Source organism: Petromyzon marinus, chromosome 31 (assembly GCF_048934315.1).
Source record: "Petromyzon marinus isolate PM22_M1 ecotype Great Lakes invasive population chromosome 31, UKy_Petmar_22M1.pri1.0, whole genome shotgun sequence".
NCBI classification, from domain to species: domain Eukaryota; kingdom Metazoa; phylum Chordata; class Hyperoartia; order Petromyzontiformes; family Petromyzontidae; genus Petromyzon; species Petromyzon marinus.
In genome coordinates, this window is record NC_133697.1 from 14,795,390 (window position 1) to 14,816,695 (window position 21,306).

The 21,306-nt window shown below is 51.1% G+C and overlaps 1 protein-coding gene across 3 annotated transcripts in view; it reads right to left on the bottom strand.

Annotated features, from left to right (window-relative positions):
- Nucleotides 1-19,051, bottom strand: part of DTD1 (D-aminoacyl-tRNA deacylase 1) — a 94,749-nt gene extending 75,698 nt beyond the window's left edge. For 2 of the 3 annotated variants that reach the window (XM_032964180.2, XM_032964179.2), the window contains exons 1-4: nt 18,752-19,045; nt 12,345-12,435; nt 10,590-10,825; nt 2,418-2,515 (exon numbers count right to left, since the gene is read on the bottom strand). In XM_032964180.2, the coding sequence (XP_032820071.1) occupies nt 2,418-2,515; nt 10,590-10,825; nt 12,345-12,435; nt 18,752-18,794 (468 nt within the window). In that variant the 5' untranslated portion in view covers nt 18,795-19,045. Of the gene's footprint in view, nt 1-2,417; nt 2,516-10,589; nt 10,826-12,344; nt 12,436-18,751 lie in introns of all 3 variants that reach the window. The other variant, XM_076071150.1, reaches the window with a different exon arrangement.
- Nucleotides 19,052-21,306: the final 2,255 nt, after the last annotated feature.

Genomic DNA, 21,306 nt, shown 5'->3' on the forward strand with positions numbered 1-21,306 from the left:
CCACAAACGATAGCCCAACGAAGTGGCTTATCACGTGTAAATTTACAGCGGCCAAATATTCTAACCGGCATGGAGGCCTGTAGTCTTACACAGCGACCCACAGACGACCGACTCGTATCGATGCTGTGGTGTAGCGTGCTCCGACAGGGCTGCGAAGCCGGTGATAACATCCGCACCCCTGAGAGACACACGCAGGCGGACGGTGGAAATGGCCAAGAGGGCAAAGCGCTGCACTTTTCTGCGCACGCCACGACAAAGATAAGTTTGTTGCTTGGAAGTCTAAACCGGTGTGTTTAATTCTCAGAGGGGCAATGTTGGCAAATTATGGGAAAATAAAACGAAAGAAGACGCTTCTCTTCGCGCAGTCATTTGGCAATCGAGCCGAGACAACTCGCGACGTTTTAGAACTCGGTTTAAATCACAGACGGCTAACCGACTCCGACCCAGAATCTCACGGTTTGCTGACTCAGCGCCCCAATATCCCCGGTGCTGCCCGGTGACCTCAACACGTCGCAAGAGTCCCCAACGCGCAGCATTGCTCCGTAGGGGCGGCGGCCCAAACGCCGGCTCGGCTGATTTGAACCTTCATTCACTGGCATACCGGAGCCGAGGCAGCGCAGGAGCCCCCCACATGGCATGGGCAATTCCCGTCGTTTTCTGTGCCGGGCCGGAGTCCAGGAGTGCTAAGATGGCCTCATAAGACATCTGAATCTGGCTCGAGGCAAAGCAAGGCCAGCCCTCACGAGGTTTTTCAACGGAAGCGACGCGAGTCGGCGTGCTGCGGAGGAAGGCAGCGTTAGCGCGTAATCGGCGTCAGCGGCACGGCTCAGCAGCTGCGGAAAGACTCCCGAGCCGAGCCGGGGCTGGGTCGGCCCCGGCTCGTTCGTAGCGTGGATGTGAGCTGCGAGAGATGACCGCCATCACGGATTGGTCAAAGTTGTTGCCGGGCAGCCACGGCGAAAGGAACGCCCGGATTGGACACCGGGGCACGTGGCACGACGCCCATCGTTAATGCCGGGCGTGGGTAGCTCTGGCGTGAACGGAGCGCCCCTCTGCTTTTGCAACATTTATTCTGCACCAGATATTCCAAACGTTGACATTCCTATCAATATTATCCAGAGCAGCAGCGGCTGATGGGAGGGATGGGAGAAGTGCTCCGGCGTTGTGCACGCTCACAGATTGTCAATTTCGATGTCGATCCAAGCCAAATGAGGAGAGGTTTACTGCAGGGCAATAGGAGAGGTCAAGGCAAAGGGGAAGTGCTCGTAAGAGAAGCGGCCCAAATATCTGCACGACACAATTTTGAACTACCCCCTTTGCAAGGTCAATTATTTGTTCAAGGCAAGCGTTAGGTATCAGCAGAGCGAGCCATGCCCCGAATAAATCGAATGCGGCAAATGGTACCTGCTTTTGCAGGCACGATTGACTCCTGTGCTTTAACCCGTTACAAGAGTGAATACGAATACGATGAATACGAAAGCCATAAAATTCGTAACCTCCTGCACTTGCGCCGACATTCAACGCTGCGAACTTTCTTTCGAGTTGCCGCCGAGGCAAAGCAAGCTCCAGCCCTCACGAGGTTTCTCAACGCAAGCGACGTGAGTCGGCGCGCAGTGTGGGGGGAGGCAACGTTAGCGCGTAATCGACGTCAGCGGCACGGCTCAGCAGCTCCGGCGGAAAGACGAGGCAAAGAAAGGGGAAATGTCACCGGAACGTACAAATATTCACACGGAGCAGGACGACTCTCAATCATCCCTATCCCGATGTGCCTGCAACGCACGCTTGAGTTCAACTTGTACACGGTGCGCCACCTTGCAGGGGCGTAACGAGTCACGGCTTCATCAACCAGAGGAGAGTTTCCACTCCGACCACGCTTCGACGGTGAGGCCGCTCCATCCCTCCGTGACTTGGGCCGTGCTGTAACTCTGGTCGGCTCTCCTCTCGGCCGAGTTTTAAACACCTCCATGTCCATCTCCAGTCTCCGTCTACCTCTGTTGCTTTGTCCCCATTCACTTCGCACAGCAGCAAAGGCTTCTCCACGACCCTCCACCACAACCCCCACCGCTCCAGCGGACCACCGCTCGTTATTACTCAGCTGGTAAGCCGCAAAGAATTGATAAGTGTCGCTGGTTACATGCCCGGTTTCTTGTGGTCGTGTAAAAACATGCCTTTGATTTTGTGTTGAGTGGCTTTAAATACATGTATTAAAATGCCCCCGTGTGGGGTTTATAGCCCGTAGCAGCCATACCGTGTGTAGTCCGTTGACTCCCGTGTGCCCTGCTGTTAAAATCATTTATCATAAATGCAGTCTCTTTCCGACACCGCTGTCTTCGCAACTTTAAAAAACAAAGCACCGGCAACAACCCTCGGCATCGCATCACAAAGTCGAACAGATCAAAGAGCGGCGTTGCATTCACCTGCTTGGGGTCGGCACAGGGCAGAGGCGACTCGATCTGGATGGTGACTGGGCCATCGTTCTCAATGTGCACACTCATGAGTGCTCCGAACTTGCCATCTGCGACACACACAAAGACACCCCACCCCCCCGTGTAGGTTTAGCGGAATGTTGGGGCGAGTGCTGCTAGTGAGCAGCACCTACGAAGGCCGGCACTGTGGCGCACGAGGGGGTGGGTGGCCAGCACCACGCCCGGCCGACTTTGTCTCCCGAGTGGCGATGATTGCACACATAACCAGGTATTCATTTGAGGCTGAGTCGACCTAGGGGAGGCACAGGACCGGTTCAGATAAACGTCACCGTTGTTGGCCGTGAGCGGGAATGGAAACTGGGTCGCCAAGTTCGTAGCGCAGCGTAGCGCTCACCGCTACACTACCGCTCCGCGCACACACACATGCACACACACACGCACACACACACATGCACACACACATGCACACACACACGCACACACACACACGCATACACACACGCACACACACACACATGCACACACACACGCACACACACACACGCATACACACACGCCATAGTCACGTGAACACCGACCACGGCCTCCGTGGGCGCAGTCCAGCAATGCCCCTTGCTCATCCCTGCGCTTGACAGCGCTGCACTGTAATGCACTCTACGGCCCGTAGCCATTCCACTGCTGGACGAAGGCCACCCAACGCCGCGTCGGTCGCGGGGACCGTTCGACCATACTTCACCACGCCGGTGGGCGCAGGTTGGGGAAGGGGAACACCACGGCGCAGCTTTATGACGGAGAAGCGGGAAGCTCATCCCGCACCTCCGATTCACGCAGTTGGCCACGTACGGTGCGAAAGAAGTTTAACGTGCACGCACGCATCCCGCTGGTCGTCGTCGCACTGTTTAACACCAGGAAACATTTAGCAATTGGCTGGCGTGTCAGGGCGAATGGCCCCGCTCCAGAGCGAAGGGATTCACAGCACGTCCAAGCCACGTTATCTTCGCGATGAACACGGCCCACAAACGGCTCTCCCAGCCTTACGTCTTGAGGCTGTGCTGCAAAAGTGGAGGCTTTGATTCTGCGGCAAATTGACTTCGCGATTATTCCAGCCAGCAAAGTCAACGAAAGTTGGAGTAACGGAGAGACAATGTAAGGCAGAGAGAGAGAGATGGAGACGGTGGGTGGGGGACAGGTGTCAGAGAATCACACAGAGACGTGCAGACATCGACAGACTCAACAAGTCAGAGAGGAAAACAAAGAGAGACAGAGCGAGACAAAGAGATATCGAAAAACAGAGGGAAACAGAGAGACAGAAACAAAGAGACAGCATAAAGAGGGAGGGGGAGACAGAGAGATCCCAAGAAGGCACGGCGACAGATAAGGAAAGCAAAGAAGGGATTGAGAGAGACACGGGGAAACGTGAAGGTTTATTTATAATACGATGCATGATAAATGATGTCTAACTCGTAATTCCATTTCACCAGTATTCCTAATTAAGGTATTTAGTACTGCGCCGAATAGTTAATGCGAGCAGATTTGGTGCACTCCACCTAAACATAGAACATTTTTTTATTCAAAGCGAAATTACGTCGCGGCAAAAGTGGCACCGTGCAAGTAGAGAGTGAAAACAGAGAACCACGAGAGACGACGACGACCTTCAAAGTGACCGCGGTGCGTGGACAGCCAAAAGCAGAAGAAGTCACTGGAAGTGAAGCTCCCATCAATCAACGACAGGCAAACTCCGGCACCTCTGGTTAGCACGGTCGGCTACGTACATGTGCGAAAGAAGCTCAACATGCATATCCATAGAAAATACAAGTATTTTTTTTGTATATATACGCTTGAAAACAGATTAATATTTTTGTGTGGAATCCCTTTGCGTGTCTCCACCTGGCAGCTGCGGCCCGCCGGCGTTCAGACCGTGCCGCAGCCCTGCAAACCACGCGGTAGGCGTCAGGATCCTCGTCGTTGGAGCGTTCTCATCCAAGAACCCCAAGCACGGATCGATTTCCATATAACTAGACGAGCATTTCATCGGTTCAACTACCTCCGGATCTCTCCCCGGCGAAAGAGGCGAGGCGTGAGAGTAATCGCGCTGCCGGAGACGCTTCAGAATTGTGTCTTTGTACGGCGCCTGCCGGGCATTAAATCCAGCCGAGGGATGAGCAACGAGGCTCCTCCGTGATGCCAAAATGTCTTCAAATTCCATCTGATGGTGGCTCCTCACTATCAGACGGCGAGTGAACGATGAACAACTCGGGGAGTGAACGATGAACAACTGGGAGAGTGAACGGTGAACAACTCGGGCAGTGAACAATGAACGACGCGGAGAGTGAACGATGAACAATGAGCGACGCGGAGAGTGAACAATGAATGACGCAGAGAGTGAACGATGAATGACGCAGAGAGTGAACGATGAACGACGCGGAGAGTGAGCAGTGAACGACATGGAGAGTGAACGATTAGGGGAGTGAACGATGAACGACGTGGGGAGTGAACGAAGTGACTTTGCCACAAATAACAGCTCAACGAAGCGGCTTATCACGTGGAAATTTAACGCAGCCAAATACTCTAAACGCACGAGTCTAAATATGGAGGGAAGAACCGGAGGACCCGGAGAAAAATCAACACTACCAAGGGGAGAGAGAGAGAGACACGCAAACTCCCAATATACAGCAGCAGGCGTCAGGGTCGGGACTAAACCCACGACCTCCTGTATACCACGCGAGGTAGTTAACATCTTGCCACTGCGGCACCCATATTAGTTTATAGTTTACACATACTAGTCTACACCAAGCAATTATACTGCATTGCTTCGGCATGACACGGTAAATTCACAATAATGCTTTTGTTGGTCGTTAGTTCAAGAAAGCACGGAATAAATGTGACCATCTAACCTCTAAGCAATGCGGCCAGGGTTGAACTGTGTTTCTTTTATCTAAGCGATACATTGAATTACACGAGAGCCCACTTTTACTGAGAGTGCGCAGTGGGTACCACGAGTAACATCGGAGACTGAGGCTGGGGAAAATCCCAATGGAGCACGTAGACTCGAACGCTGACACGCCATGGCCCACACCGCCAGAGGGCTGTGACGCACACGTCGCGCCTGGAGGGGGCGATGATGTACGTACGTACGTTGAACTTCTTACGCACCGTACGTAACCACCCGTGCTAATCGGAGGTTGCAGGATAAGGACAACAAACTAAACACAAGAAGCAGTTCTAAAGGAGTGAGATTTAAATTTACATGATGAATTAAAAGTTCACAGCTCCAGTGGCTTCCTAACATCGGAAGGAAGAGCGTTCCAGACGGCCGCAGAAGCGCATCTGAAAGCGCCGCGCGATGCGGTGACCGCTGTCTTTGTCCGACGACTGAGCCACAATCCGCTGCGAGGGTGACCGGAGCTTGCTTGACGATGGTTTACGCTCCTTGACGAGATCGGCGAGGCATTGTCGTTAATTTGTAACAAGCGCCTTGTGAGTAACGATCGCGAGCTCATAACGTGTCCGTTCAGCAACCGGAAGCGGACGCAGATCGGCGAGCCCTCGACAGACATGGTCGGATCTTGCAGTGCCCGTCACGGCACCGCTGTGTGCGAGTGTCTGTGTACAATAATCCCTGTTCAGTCGTTCTTGGAGAATTTTCACATTTGGCAAAATGTCGACCCCCACGGCAGCACACGAAGGCCTCCTCCTGCGAAATGCGGCACGTTGCCATGGTTGCGACACCCGCAATAAATAACAGTGTACAGTTAAACAGTGAATTTATAAATGTATAAATTAGAGCTACTTAATGGCTTGGATTAGCCAAAAATTGGGGGCAGGTTAATAGTTCCGCCATTCAATTTCACGTTTTAACACTCTAGGGGTGTTTTGTGAAATCACTTAACTTCGTAATAAGCGCAGAATATTAATATTCTACATCTTAAAATTCTTATTATTATTTTAATTCCATCCGCACGAAAGGCTAATTCGTGCTTATTTCCTTGTTGTGAGGTAAGGAAAACTCTGCTCGGAATCACAACATGCTCGGTCCGTTGTGCACACACTCCGTATCACCGGCCATCTACGTCCACGTTCTGCTACTTATCAGCGGACACATTGCCCAAGGGGGCAAACCACTCAAATCTATCGGCCGCGGTTTATTGCGGAGTGTGGGCGACAGATTTCTACGATGCCATTTTGAGTGGGTTACATTACGGCGCTCACGTTATTTCTCAAAAGCGTCGCTTGCCCCCCGTTTAGAGAACACGATGACACATTTTGCTTTTGTAAAGTGCTCATAATGCAGACCATTCAAGGGTGCTTTACTTGAAAACAATGCCCATAACAATAAAAATAATAGCGCAATGCCAACTTGTAGAATGGCACTGCCATCACCGGCACACAGCATTCGCTCATCGCTGTCGTGCATGGAGAGAGAGGGTGAGGGGAGGACGACTCGGAGGCACCAGGAGGAGGAGGAACCACATACGAGGAGCGGGGGAGGCAGCAGGGAGGCAGTTTGCCGCCACGAATACTCTAAAAAGACAGCGCTCCTTCGCATATTCACGCAATATCTTCGTGCAAAATATATCTTAAGATTCCGCGAAGGCACGCCTGTGTTATACACGCCGAAGTTGGGCAAAAGGCTTAAGAGGATATCAAATCATAAAGCACGTACAACAAAAAGACCATGGCCAAGTCGTGCGTGCACACGATCTCGTCAGATCTGGGTTAAGGCTGGTCGGTGCATGCACGGCGAATCACCAAGCACAAGCAGGTCGCCGGGGGCCTTGCGGGGGCAGTGCAGCGACATCCAGAAACGTGCGCCATCGTTTCAACTGGTGCATCACGGGAGCGCGGCGTGGGAGTCATTCCACCGCATCGGCATCTCTCACACTTTACGGACGTGGGGCCAAATTTACGTAGCGGTGCAAAGCCATCGCACTGTCTCCCTTTGGCCGAGCGACAGACACATTCGTGAGAAACTACGGCCGAAACATTTCCTGTTATTCACTCAAAGCTGCCAGTACCTGTGGACCGCGTCCCTCCGCGCGTGCCTTCTGCGCGGAGGGACGGTCCACAATTGCCAGGGCCAGGCAGCGGCCAGCGACAATGCGTGAAATGGGTCCGCAAGCGACGGCCTGCGACCGCACAGTGAGGCCTGTGCGGAAGACCCTCCGAGGAACGTTACATTATTTATCAGGTCATCCGGGGTTGTTCCTTCCGCTTGCAAGGTGTGGCAGAAAATTAACAGCTAGCCAGCCCCCCTCTTCTTTACCCTCCGAAAGATTGGCCTGCTCCAGCGACATTGCCCCACGTTGCATGTTTTATGGCGATGCGCATACGTGAATCCGGAGTACGCGGTAATGTATGCTGCATGCAAATCAAGGTGTGCTTGCCATTCTGCAAGCTCCAAACCTCTTTAAGTAAATTCAGCTACAGCCGCTCTCTCTCGCACGGAGACAAAGGTCCCCGTATAACCTGAAAAGACTGTTTCTAAATAAGGAGGGAAGAACCGGAACACCTGGAGTAAAATCCACACTACCACGGGGAGAACATGCAAACTCCCAAGAAGGGACCTGGCTATCACACATGATAGCTCAACGAAGTGGGTGATGGTGTGGAAATTTATTGCTGCAAAATACTCTAAATGCATGTTTCTAAATATGGAGGGAAAAACCGGCGGACCCAGAGAAAAATCCACACTACCAAGAGGAGGGTGAGAGATATACAAACTCCCAATATACAGCAGGCGTCAGGGTCGGGATAAAACCCACGACCTCCTGTGTACCAGGCGAGGTAGTTAACATCTTGCCACTGCGGCACCCGTATTAGTTTATAGTTTACACATACTAGTCTACACCAAGCAATTATACTGCACTGCTTCGGCATGACACAGTAGATTCACAATAATGCTGTTGTTGGCCGTTAATTCAAGAAAGCACGGAATAAATGTGACAAGACTGGGTAGAATAACCAACAAAGACATTGTGGATAGAAGATGTCACGAAGAAGATGAATCCAGGTCCAGTTGCGCGTGGGGGGTGTCCCGGTTCTAAAGGGGCACCGAGTCACCGACAAGAGCAAAAAAATGCCGTCACTCGGAATGATTTGGCGATCAATCGTCCCCGCTGTACGTGAGTCACTGAAGTTATAATCTCAGCAGGTGGTGAGCTTGTCAACAGAAATCCTCCATTCCAAACGCAGACTGCATAAACATTGCAAGCATATCCGTGATCATATTTTGATCGGGGGGGGGGGGGGGGGGGGAAATCGCGTGCATTGGTTTAGGAGGTTTTTTGTTATCGAGAAACCACACATCTCAGCTTCCGCAAATTCGAGGCACAAGGCCTGATAACACCCTGGGAGGTTTTTTGGTTTGTAGATTGTAGCCAATATTATTTGTTTGTTACCATACGAGAATAATAAAAAAATCACATATCCAAATTTGAACTGAACTTCATCTCATGATAAAAAATAATACATTGGAAGTACACTGCCGCAACTATTCACCAAGCCTCCTCATTCTAAACATTGACGTTCCCTCGCTCGCTTGTGCCTCGTTGTGTGTCATTTCAAATTCACAACTTATTTCATTGCTTGATATCACTTCTCTCTCACAAACTATTAGTTCACCTCCACCAAATCTCAAATGCACAATCCTTGACTTTTAATTTCTACCTCACATCAAGCCTCTAACTAAAACCACATGGATTCGTTTTTCCAACTTAATTCCACATTTGCGATCCTTAAAAAAAACTCCAAGTGGATTAAAAACCACGTTCAAAATGCAAGTCGATTCTGTTCGGAAGGACAAATCAGTCTGTAAATCCCATGCCAATCTCATCAATCACCTTTCTTTGACCACATCTGTGTTTACCTCCTCATTAATATCGTCCGGGGCCTGTAACCTAAAATCCTTCTTCCGTACAATGCACTCTCTCCGTTAACCTCAAAACTCAGCTGATGTAATCACCCGAACTATTGCAATACCGTTGTTATTTTTTTAAAGGCAAAAAAAAATCAATAATTCTGGTCTCTTTTGATCCCCATCAACAGTACAGCCACCTGGCCCTCCTCTCATTCCCTACCGCTGCTGCTCAGCATTCTCCAGTCCGTGGCCTCATAACGCTATCGCTTAAATTACCCCAGTACAACAATTACTCAGGGCCTGCCTACTCCGGCCACTGGCATCACATCGCATCGCACCACGCAGCGTAACCTCCTCAACCCCCTCACTTATTCTGCTGCTCATAAAACACTGCCACGAGTTAACAAGGCACCTGGTGTATTCGGCAGCCCTCTCACCCGACACGTACACACCACATGCTCCTCTCGCTCGGTATAAAAAACACAAATACTTAAATGAGTCATCTCGCCCTCTCTCCCACGGCTCCAATTATCCGTCTCCCAACGGCTTTCACAACTCTGTTCAATGTAACGTCTACGCTGAACTCTCCACTGATCAACGACAACCACTACGTGTGGCTGCTTCTCTCCGTTCACCGTGACCCACTTTGCTCGTTCTCGTGGATTGCTCTGCGTTTCCTACGCTCCTCGAATGTCTGCAGAACAATCGCGTGACCTCTCGCGTGACCTCTCTCCGCTGTGCAGGAATAGCTCCAATCTGGTGCAATGCTGCGAGTAGTCAAGAGACGCTGACGCGGAGTGAAGTGAGAAGCAAACCACTCCCACCTGCTCCTGCATTTCGAAGGATTTTCGCAAATCGGGGTCACCCATCAATCATACCTGTGCTGTCTTGTTTGTAATGTATAGGTCGCAAGTTTTTTTTTTATCGTTACTTTAACATTTGTGCTGCCTGCTTTGGACTGTTAGTCCCTGCCTATGCCGTATTGATTACCTTGTTCCATTAATCATGAGGATAAAAAATATATATTTTATGACATCAACTGAAAATGCATGAATTGAAAATAATCGCTTCGTAGGCCTGAAATTGGAAGGTTGCATCTAGAGCAAAGTAACTGACTTTAATCGATGCACTATCAATCATCATCATAAGCCAAGGTCAATCGAGTTATAAGCATACGCCCCTGCACTTAACCAGCCGACCGCGGCATTCTCCAAGAACCAAACCCGCTCGGTTGGCGAGGGATCGCCGTACCACACGGGAGTGACGGCCGCTCCGAGCGTGACCCCCCGACCCCGCACCCCACCCACCTTTGACGAGCTCCGGGCGGTACGCGCTCCGCAGGCGCTCCAGGAAGAGGCGGTAGAAGGGCTCGGCGCGCTCGCCCGCCATGGCGAGGTGGAAGTCGGGCTTGTTGCCCTTGAGCACGGCCTGCAGCGTGAACTGGCTGACGCACAGCACCTCGCCCCGCGCCTCCGCCACGCTGGAGCTCCACGGGCGGCCCTCCGCGCCCTCAAACACGCGCAGGCCCAGGATCTTGCGCACCCTGCGCCACGCAAACGGGAGAAGGCCGACCCGTCGTGCCGGCACGGAGGGCGTCTTAGGAGTTTAGGGGTCACCCCCACCCCTCCCCGCGCGTCGTGCCCGTGGCACGCGGCTGGGAGACGTGAACGGATCGCCGTTTAAACCACGAGCCGCCGTACGGTAACGTGGAGCTCACTGGACTGGAAACTTTTTTAAGTTCGCCGGTGGCGGTTCGATCTCCCCGTGACAGGCCAGTCCAAACGACGGGGGCAAGTTTCTTAATCCCCACGCCTCCGTTCATCCCAGCAGCGAATAAACGGGTTCAGCGCAGCGAGTGGAAGGACAGGTCACGTACGGTGGGGTAAAGTGTGGGTACTCTCACCTCTTTTAAGACATCTGGTTGTTTCGGAAGAATCAACCAACTCCCTCCCCCCCCCCGAGAGCTCCCTCTAGTGGAAGCCCTTCCGAAAACAGCGGTGCAGCAGAGCAAGCATGAGCAGAGCAAGCATGAGCAGAGCAAGCATGAGCAGAGCAAGCATGAGCAGAGCAAGCATGAGCAGAGCAAGCATGAGCAGAGCAAGCATGAGCAGAGCAAGCATGAGCAGAGCAAGCATGAGCAGAGCAAGCATGAGCAGAGCAAGCAGAGCAAGCATGAGCACAGCAAGCATGAGCAGAGCAAGCATGAGCAGAGCAAGCAGAGCAAGCATGAGCACAGCAAGCATGAGCAGAGCAAGCATGAGCAGAGCAAGCATGAGCAGAGCAAGCATGAGCAGAGCTCATAGCTGTCAACCCATACGGTTTATTTATTGTACGAGGAAATTTAGTTTTCAGGTCCATACGGCGTACAGTCATTTCCATACGGGCAAATTTTTTGTTCAAATTTTTTGTGTTTCTCCCTTGTAAGATGAACGTTCAGGTTTATAGAGGCACGGGGTGACCAACGTCTAAATTAGTCTGTAATAAGGTAGGCACTGATAACAGGCTTGACAGGTAGGAGAGCTGCACCTTTAACTTTTAACTTGAGAAACGAGGACAAATGCACAAAACATAACGTCCCTAGCATATTTTGTAAATGCTGCCCTGTATGTATCTGGAGGCTTTTTGGGATGAGCGGTAGCAGAGTGCCTGGAGCTGTCACTAAGGTACACGGCGAATCGGGGCGACTGCCCCGGGCCCCACGCTTTGGGGGGCCACACGCTGCGACGTCACGGTGGTGTCAGACGTAATACGTCCGGTTTAGTTTCAAGGCGTTGGGGGGGGCCCACACGGTAGGATTTTCCCCAGGCCCAGCAACCCCCCCCCCCCCCCCCACCCCCAATGGATGGCCCTGCTTAGAGCGCTGCCCTATGAACTCTGGCGAAGCGTGCGTCAAACTATCTCTCGGACCAACAGGGCACGGCCCTCATCCAGTAGCAGACTGACAAAAAACCGGGGCGGCCCGTGCACGCACGCGTAATGGCACCGGGATAACGAGGACGTTCCGGATGCGCGCGTCGCGGCTCTCCGTGAGCGTGCCGAGCCGTGGGCGTTGCGCGTCTCACATGAAGTCGATCTCCCTCTCCGTGTCGTCGCGGGAAATCCCCAGCAGCACGCAAAGTCCTCTTCCGATGGAGCTCACTTGCTCTCCAGCGACTGCACACACAGCGAACGCCGCGCGAGCGCGATCATCGTCCGCGTCCGCTGGTGCTCGTCCCCGTTCACATGGAGCGCGACTAAGACGAGCCACCTGCCAGCCGTGCCTTCGTTTGCCTGGAAACTCGACTGGCAGGAGCTGACGGGGGCGATAAAAAGGCACTCGTCGAATGCGACCGGGCCAAAAGAAAACAAAAATGTTCGGGACAGACTCTTCGTAAATGCTACTGCCCGCCCTCAAACGAAACTTGAGCTAAACAAAAAAACGTATCCAAAAAAGTACGATAAATAACATTCTGCATATGTCAGGAAAAGTGTGGCGGGTAGAAATGAAATGCGGACGAATCTGTACCCTATTTCGCCGAGACCTTTAGAGATGTCAACAGCCACGCGGCATCAAGTGCTGACAAAAGAACCACATATAGGTCAAACACAACCGCATATTTACGATTTCTTCCCTACAGGTGGATGGGTTCAACCAATGCTAAAGCCGCTACCCGAGGGTCTGAGATTCAGGTGGCTCAAATCTGGAATCTGGAACAATCTGTCAAATAATTAGATGAATCGATAAAAACTTTGTCATAGCTTATTCGGGCCCTTTCAAAATGGCAGCCACCCTCACATCCTACAGGCCCAGCGAGACGCGGTTGATGACGATGTCAATGATGTCACCAAGCCTCGCCGATAACCTCCCGTCCAGCGGCACACGTGGAAACAGAGGCGAAACTTTTTTTCCCCAACTGCAGTGTTCTCGTGTTGCCCGGTTCGCCAAATAATCGAACCCGATAATGGAGCGAGTAATCGCGTTCTTAATTGGATAGTTCAGCTCAATAAAAAAAAAAATCCCAATTTGAAAAAGCAACACTGAATTATAGTTACGATACCGGCACAAAATAGGCAAAGCTTGTGAATTGTCAGTTTAATTTAAAGTTTACAGGAGGCAGGCAACTGTCAAAGTTCCTCGCCAAAACGACTTCACGGGCAGTCCTCGGCTTATGAACTCAATTCGTTCCTGAGACCCGTTGGTAAGTCGAACGGTTCGTGAGTCGGAAACACAGTAATGCACCGTATTTAAATGCTCATACGGTTATGAAATGTGTGACGGTTCAACAAAAAGGGAAACATCGTTAAACTCGTTACATCTCGTGCAGGATCGCTCATCTGAACAAAATAAAGTCAATTTTGTTTTAATACTTCGTGGAAGCTGGTTCGTAAGTTACGGCCGTTCGTAAGTCGGGCGTTCGTAAGTCGAGGACTGGCTCTGTTCGGCAGATGGGTGACGCATACCGTCGAGTCTGTGCAAAGTGGCTCGGCATTCACAGCGGCTGTTGTCCAAGGTGGTGCGGTGGTTAACGCTCTCCGCTATAAACCCCGCCAACACAGCATTATTATTCCGAGCATCGGCTAATGCCAGTGACAAGTGATATCTGATATCACAGTCACATAATCACTCACAGTTACATAATCACTTTAAGATGTTTTCTTGTTCATGTTTTTTTGTTTGTTGCGGTTGCACCCGATTCAAGAGCCGAATGGCTCACAGGGCTATACCAAAAAAACGAACTATGAACTATGAACCGGTCCAGGGCCCTGATTGACCAAGCCGAACTGGTGACGTACGGTCAAACAATCCCCGCGGTTGAAATAACCACGGAGCAAGGCTTCATTCGGCAGTGGCTTGACGAACGGTTATGACGTATTCATTATCTAGCCAATTAGAAAATCACCACAGCTCGTCGACAGTACCATGACACAGCATGTGAATGTGCAGAATGGACACGCTATTGTCTCCCTGGTAAATACAAAATCAGCTACAAGATTGTCTCGCCCTCTTCATGATGCTACGTGGACCGGCGCATGCCTAACGCTCCCCTCTCATCCGTTAGGGTCCATGCGCTCTCCACCGCTGACGTTAAGGCCTCCATCAGTCCCTAAGCGACCTCACTCAATGGGAGATGGCTCCTTCGAATCTGTTGCCGCCTTGTGGTCTGGAACACACTCCTCTCTTGTTAATGTCCACATTTTAGATCTCCCCCCATCTCCTTTGCCCATTACCGTCTATGAAATATCTTCATTCCCACCAACGCCGCAGCCACGCTTCGTCTTGCGGCTGCCAGCTCCTCAAGCCACTCCAGCTCCGAGAAGAATTTGAAAGAAAATCATTATTCTTTTTGCCGGATTACAAAATGCTTTTCTCCATGTCTGCAGTGGATTTGAAATCCAGTGGTATATGGATGCCCCGACAAAAAAAAAAACGAATTCATGTAGTCGTACTTTTTCACACACTTGCAGCGAAATTACAAATTCATGCTTCATTGTCACGCTGTCTCGATTTAAAGCTTTCGTGACTGCAGAGATTCATCTTCTTGGTTCTTTCGGTAAAGTCACGTAGAAGGGAAACAATAAAATAATAAAAATTAAAATAAATAATCACGACGTTTCGGCCACAACACAAGCAGCCGTCCTCAGGTGAAGAAACAGAACTGTCGGAAAGACAGCACCTGAGGACGGCTGCTTGTGTTGTGGCCGAAACGTCGTGAGAATTTTATTACGTTTGATTTTTATTATTTCATTATTTCCCTTCTACGTGACTTTACCGAACGAACCAAGAATATGTCACGCCGTCATTTTACATAATCCACTGGCACACAAACCATAGAGTCTGCCCCCCCCCCCCAAAAAAAAAAACCCCACAACTTTAACTATGCCACATCTTTATGAAGTGTAACTCTTTTTTTCACGTGCTCGCCTAAAGGTCGAAGTCACATCGACATTGAGTATCCCGCCGACAGAGGGAGGTGATGTCACTGAACGTGAGAGAAAAGAGCGTACTCGCTAAAACACAGCAGGCGTCTCGCGCCCAAGTGTGCCACGGTACGAGTCACCGCTGGAGCAATTGTAACTCGTCAATTTCATCACAGACCACTCGGAATTGTCCTTGGTGCACAATCCACGCGCACTAAACTCAGCTTCGTGATGTAGTTGGCCACATTACGCCGACTGTCCTTCCAAGTGGTGCTGTGGACGGTGGTCAACTTCCAGGCGAGAGGGATGTCAATACAAATGTGGCTCAGTGATCGACTCACCGGCCGTTTGGAAGGAATGCAATGGGTGCCACTGAGAGTCAAATAGACGAGGGACAGGACGGTGAAGCCAAATTGCGGTGAGTAATACCTTTAGTTTAACACGCAGGAGGCTTTCGCGACCAATATCATTCATAACGTAGAGGAGGGGTTTTTGTTTGGGGTTAGATCGCGTAAATATAAATGTGTCGTTAAACCCACCACTACCTGACAGCCAAATCGTGTGAGCAATGTTACACGGAGGGAGGGGGGGGTGATCCATGTGTAGCCACCCCATCGATGTCTAAACGGACCCACTCTTTCTCAACAGATTACCTGCATAGTGTGAAATCATGGCTGTAAAAAAAATAGTTTAATAAGTTAATACACTTTTGGAGCAAAAACAATGTTTTAGAAAGTGTATGTGAGATCGACTGAAGGCATGTCGAGGCTTTTAAATCAATTGTCTATTTATTTCCTGTATGAAGCATCAATGAATGGATTAACCTGTATTGTGACGCATACGAAGTTCTGCATAGGAGTTATCAAAGGTGGCGGCTGTACATTAAAAGCGGTGAGTGATATTATTCGTCGCACTTAAGTTTACTTGCATGTCACTGGTAAAAAAATGTAATAAATATATTGCTTCACTCAACAGCGCAACACACGTGGCTCGCAGCGGCTGGCGGAGCTGACCAAACACCGGGGTGCTGCTGCTGCTGCTACGTGCGCGGTCTCTACCGGGCACATGGAGGGGCATGGCTGTAGCCTTCGATCTGCCGGTGCGTGCGGCAGGTGCAACAGTGGGTACGTTTATTAAATACCACCGCGCTCCTGTGCACAAGCACAATGGTGGGGCGAGAGTGTGGGCACTCCCACCTCTTCCATCCAAGACGTCTAAGCGGAGCGGAAGAGCGGGTCAAAAATACCACCTGGAGCGGCTCCCTCGAACTTCTCACAGTGGAGGTCCGACTGACAGCAGCGGCGTGAGAAAGTAATTGCAGGGCTGCGCCTTTACATGTTTACTGCGTATACATTTCTCATTATTCGCCTTTCCAATACTGCAGCTCCATCTGGCTGAGCCAGCATTGAACTGTGAGCATCGACTCAATGTCCGGGGTAGGATTAAGGGCTCACCCGAGATCACAAGCTCTCTCTCCTCTAAGTGTGTGGATAAACTTGACTCGCGAATACTGGGGGCAGTCGTAGTCTCACTCACCAGACACCCTGCCCAGTGACAGTCTCACTCACCAGACACCCTGCCCAGTGACAGTCTCACTCACCAGACACCCTGCCCAGTGACAGTCTCACTCACCAGACACCCTGCCCAGTGACAGTCTCACTCACCAGACACCCTGCCCAGTGACACTCACTCACCAGACACCCTGCCCAGTGACACTCACTCACCAGACACCCTGCCCAGTGACACTCACTCACCAGACACCCTGCCCAGTGACACTCACTCACCAGACACCCTGCCCAGTGACACTCACTCACCAGACACACTGCCCAGTGACAGCCTCACTCACCAGACACACTGCCCAGTGACAGTCTCACTCACCAGACACCCTGCCCAGTGACACTCACTCACCAGACACCCTGCCCAGTGACAGTCTCACTCACCAGACACCCTGCCCAGTGACAGTCTCACTCACCAGACACACCGCCCAGTGACACTCACTCACCAGACACCCTGCCCAGTGACAGTCTCACTCACCAGACACCCTGCCCAGTGACAGTCTCACTCACCAGACACCCTGCCCAGTGACAGTCTCACTCACCAGACACCCTGCCCAGTGACAGTCTCACTCACCAGACACCCTGCCCAGTGACAGTCTCACTCACCAGACACCCTGCCCAGTGACACTCACTCACCAGACACCCTGCCCAGTGACAGTCTCACTCACCAGACACCCTGCCCAGTGACAGTCTCACTCACCAGACACCCTGCCCAGTGACAGTCTCACTCACCAGACACACTGCCCAGTGACAATCTCGCTCACCAGACACCCTGCCCAGTGACAGTCTCACTCACCAGACACCCTGCCCAGTGACAGTCTCACTCACCAGACACCCTGCCCAGTGACAGTCTCACTCACCAGACACCCTGCCCAGTGACACTCACTCACCAGACACCCTGCCCAGTGACACTCACTCACCAGACACCCTGCCCAGTGAAGTCTCACTCACCAGACACCCTGCCCAGTGACACTCACTCACCAAACACCCTGCCCAGTGACAGTCTCACTCACCAGACACCCTGCCCAGTGAAGTCTCACTCACCAGACACCCTGCCCAGTGACAGTCTCACTCACCAGACACACTGCCCAGTGACAGTGCCCAGTGACAGTCTCACTCACCAGACACCCTGCCCAGTGACACTCACTCACCAGACACCCTGCCCAGTGACAGTCTCACTCACCAGACACCCTGCCCAGTGACACTCACTCACCAGACACCCTGCCCAGTGACAGTCTCACTCACCAGACACCCTGCCCAGTGACACTCACTCACCAGACACCCTGCCCAGTGACAGTCTCACTCACCAGACACCCTGCCCAGTGACAGTCTCACTCACCAGACACACTGCCCAGTGACAGTCTCACTCACCAGACACCCTGCCCAGTGACAGTCTCACCAGACACCCTGCCCAGTGACAGTCTCACTCACTAGAGACACTGCCCAGTGACAGTCTCACTCACCAGACACCCTGCCCAGTGACACTCACTCACCAGACACACCGCCCAGTGACACTCACTCACCAGACACACCGCCCAGTGACACTCACTCACCAGACACCCTGCCCAGTGACAGTCTCACTCACCAGACACCCTGCCCAGTGACAGTCTCACTCACCAGACACACTGCCCAGTGACAGTGCCCAGTGACAGTCTCACTCACCAGACACTATTACCCAGTGACAGTCTCACTCACCAGACACCCTGCCCAGTGACAGTCTCACTCACCAGACACCCTGCCCAGTGACAGTCTCACTCACCAGACACCCTGCCCAGTGACAGTCTCACTCACCAGACACCCTGCCCAGTGACAGTCTCACTCACCAGACACCCTGCCCAGTGACAGTCTCACTCACCAGACACACCGCCCAGTGACAGTCTCACTCACCAGACACACTGTCCAGTGACAGTCTCACTCACCAGACACACTGTCCAGTGACAGTCTCACTCACCAGACACCCTGCCCAGTGACAGTCTCACTCACCAGACACCCTGCCCAGTGACAGTCTCACTCACCAGACACACTTGCCGCCGCCACTCGCTGCACCACCGCCTTCATTGCCCCGTCAATGCCCGCCGTTCTGAGCCTCTCCGCCTCGGAGCTCAAACCGTGATGCCTCAATCGTCTTCGATTGCCGCAGCCTGGACGAGGACCCAGCTCGGATCATTCACTAGGCGCCCGCCGGCCCGATACGACGACTACGACTACAGAGAGCCCCTCTCTGTACAGTGAGGAAGAAATGTCAGGTTGGCTGTGGAACGGCAAACACGTGGAGCGAGACGTTGCCACGTGGTCCCGCACCGCCATCTGCTGGCACACGTGCACAATGCAATCTTAACTATTTTTAAACTTTTATTTAAAGCTGTCGTGACTGCAGGGATTCATATTCTTGGTTCTTTCGGTAAAGTCACGTAGAAGGGAAACAATAAAATAATAAAACTATATAAACCAATAAAATTCTCACGACGTTTAACACCTGATGATTGCTTGTGTTGCAGTCGAAACGTCGTGAGAATTGTATTGTTTTATATTTTTATTGTTTTATTGTTTCCCTTCTACGTATTTTTAAACTACAATATTTGTTTTATTTTATTAGATAAATGGCCATCCATTGAGTAGGTACGCAAACATCTATCAAAACTTTACCCCTACCCCCCTCCCTGTACGCACGCGGACTTTTTACCCTCCCCCCATCAGCGTAGGTACGCCTGACGCACAGCCCCGAATCCAAGAGCACGGCCGATATTTAATCCACGCAGAAACGATCAAGGATTAATAATAATATTATTAAAGTGTTGAAGCAAACAGATAGTCCACCGCCGGACTATCTAACTCATTTTAAGGCCAATGTAGACAAATTATTATCGAGGCTTCACCCCCCCCCCCCCGTTCCCTATGTGTATATTGTGAGTAGACCCCCCCCCATACGCAAGCGTTTGGGTTAACCACCTCCTCCCCCTCCATGCGTACGAGCTCAGTGGATGGCCTTTCAGGCCCACTGAGCGATTATCGCACTTTTTCAAAAGAGACCTGGTCACAAACGATAGCTCAACGAAGTGGCGAATAATTTGCAAATCTATAGAAGTCAAATTCTCTAAACGCATTTTTATCCTAAATGTGGAGGGAAAAACCGGAGGACCCGGAGAAAAATCCACGCGACCACGGAGAGAGACACGCAGACTCCAAATATAAGAGAATTTCAATATAATATTCTGAACATCTGCAGTTTTAGTTAGACGTTGAAAATTTTCAAGTGAATTTTATGCTAAATTTCAGCTTTCCAACGCCTCCTTTTTAATGTTTTCTCCTACAACATCAGAGTGCAGCGCCACATTAAATACGCACTACAATGACAATAGGTTAAAGCGATTTGAAGCATGTTTTATTTTCAAAATGGAAATATGGTTTGGGGGGGGGGGGCAGAGCTTTGTGACGTCATATTTGAGGGGGGTCTGACTTTTTGTGACGCCGTGTGACGAGGGGGGAGGGGGGTTCAAAAATCGGCCAAAATCGCGTGACGTCATTTATGGACGGCCCCTATAATGAATATTAGTCGCAAAAGCCTACGCGATAAACGCAAATAACTGCCTCAAATAAAATGTAAAACTAAACAATGCAATAAATAACAATGCGGAATTTAAGGAAATGCCCCTTCTTTACAGCAAATCGCGCTATGAAGGGCCATTGGGATTGTGAGAGATGGTGGGCAGCTTTGGAGAGGTCTTCATCCAGCAGTGGATTGATAATGGCTGGTGGTGAAACCAATACCGATTACCCGTGCCGGCCACACCCTTGGAGTGTTGATTTCTGAAAGTCCACGGCGCACTATGAGGTGGCTAGAGCCTCAAGCGGTGACGGCTGTTGTTGTTGTACTGACAAGCGCAGCTGATAAGTGGCACGTGGAAGACATATCGACAGACGGACGACCTTGCCTCCAACAAGTGATCCAATAGGTGACAATCAGTCGTTACACTGGACGATGGCCCACGGACCTCAAGAAATAAATACGTCCAAACGATGACCCCTGAGTATATTTCGATTTAAAGCTTTCGTGACTGCAGGGATTCATATTGTTGGTTCTGATGATTGCAATCGAAACGTCGTGAGAATTTTATTTTTTTATTATTTCCCTTCTCCGTGACTTTACCGAAAGAACCAAGAATATGAGACCCTGAGTATGTGAAGGTGTAATAACTACACAACTGCAGGCCCGATGAACGAATCGGGTTGCCACCTGTCCAGTTTTGGCCCGGACAGTTCAGGAATTGGCATCGGAGCTTGGGGTAACAGGAATTGATGTGGTACAAACATCTAAAATAATTGTGTTGTACGCATGTCGTTATTCTGCAGTGTTTCGATGGGCCCCAAGTATAGGCTGACTGAGACATATCTCAGGGCTAGAAAAGGTGGCAACCATAGCCATGATCGATCCACTGCTGGATGAAGGCCACCCTAAGACGCGTCCTCTAAGGCGCCTTCCATTCCCTAGCTGCGGCTCCGTCTCTTATTATTTACCACGAGCTGTTCGCCCGTCCCAGGACGGGGGTATATTGAAGTAAAATCTGAAATA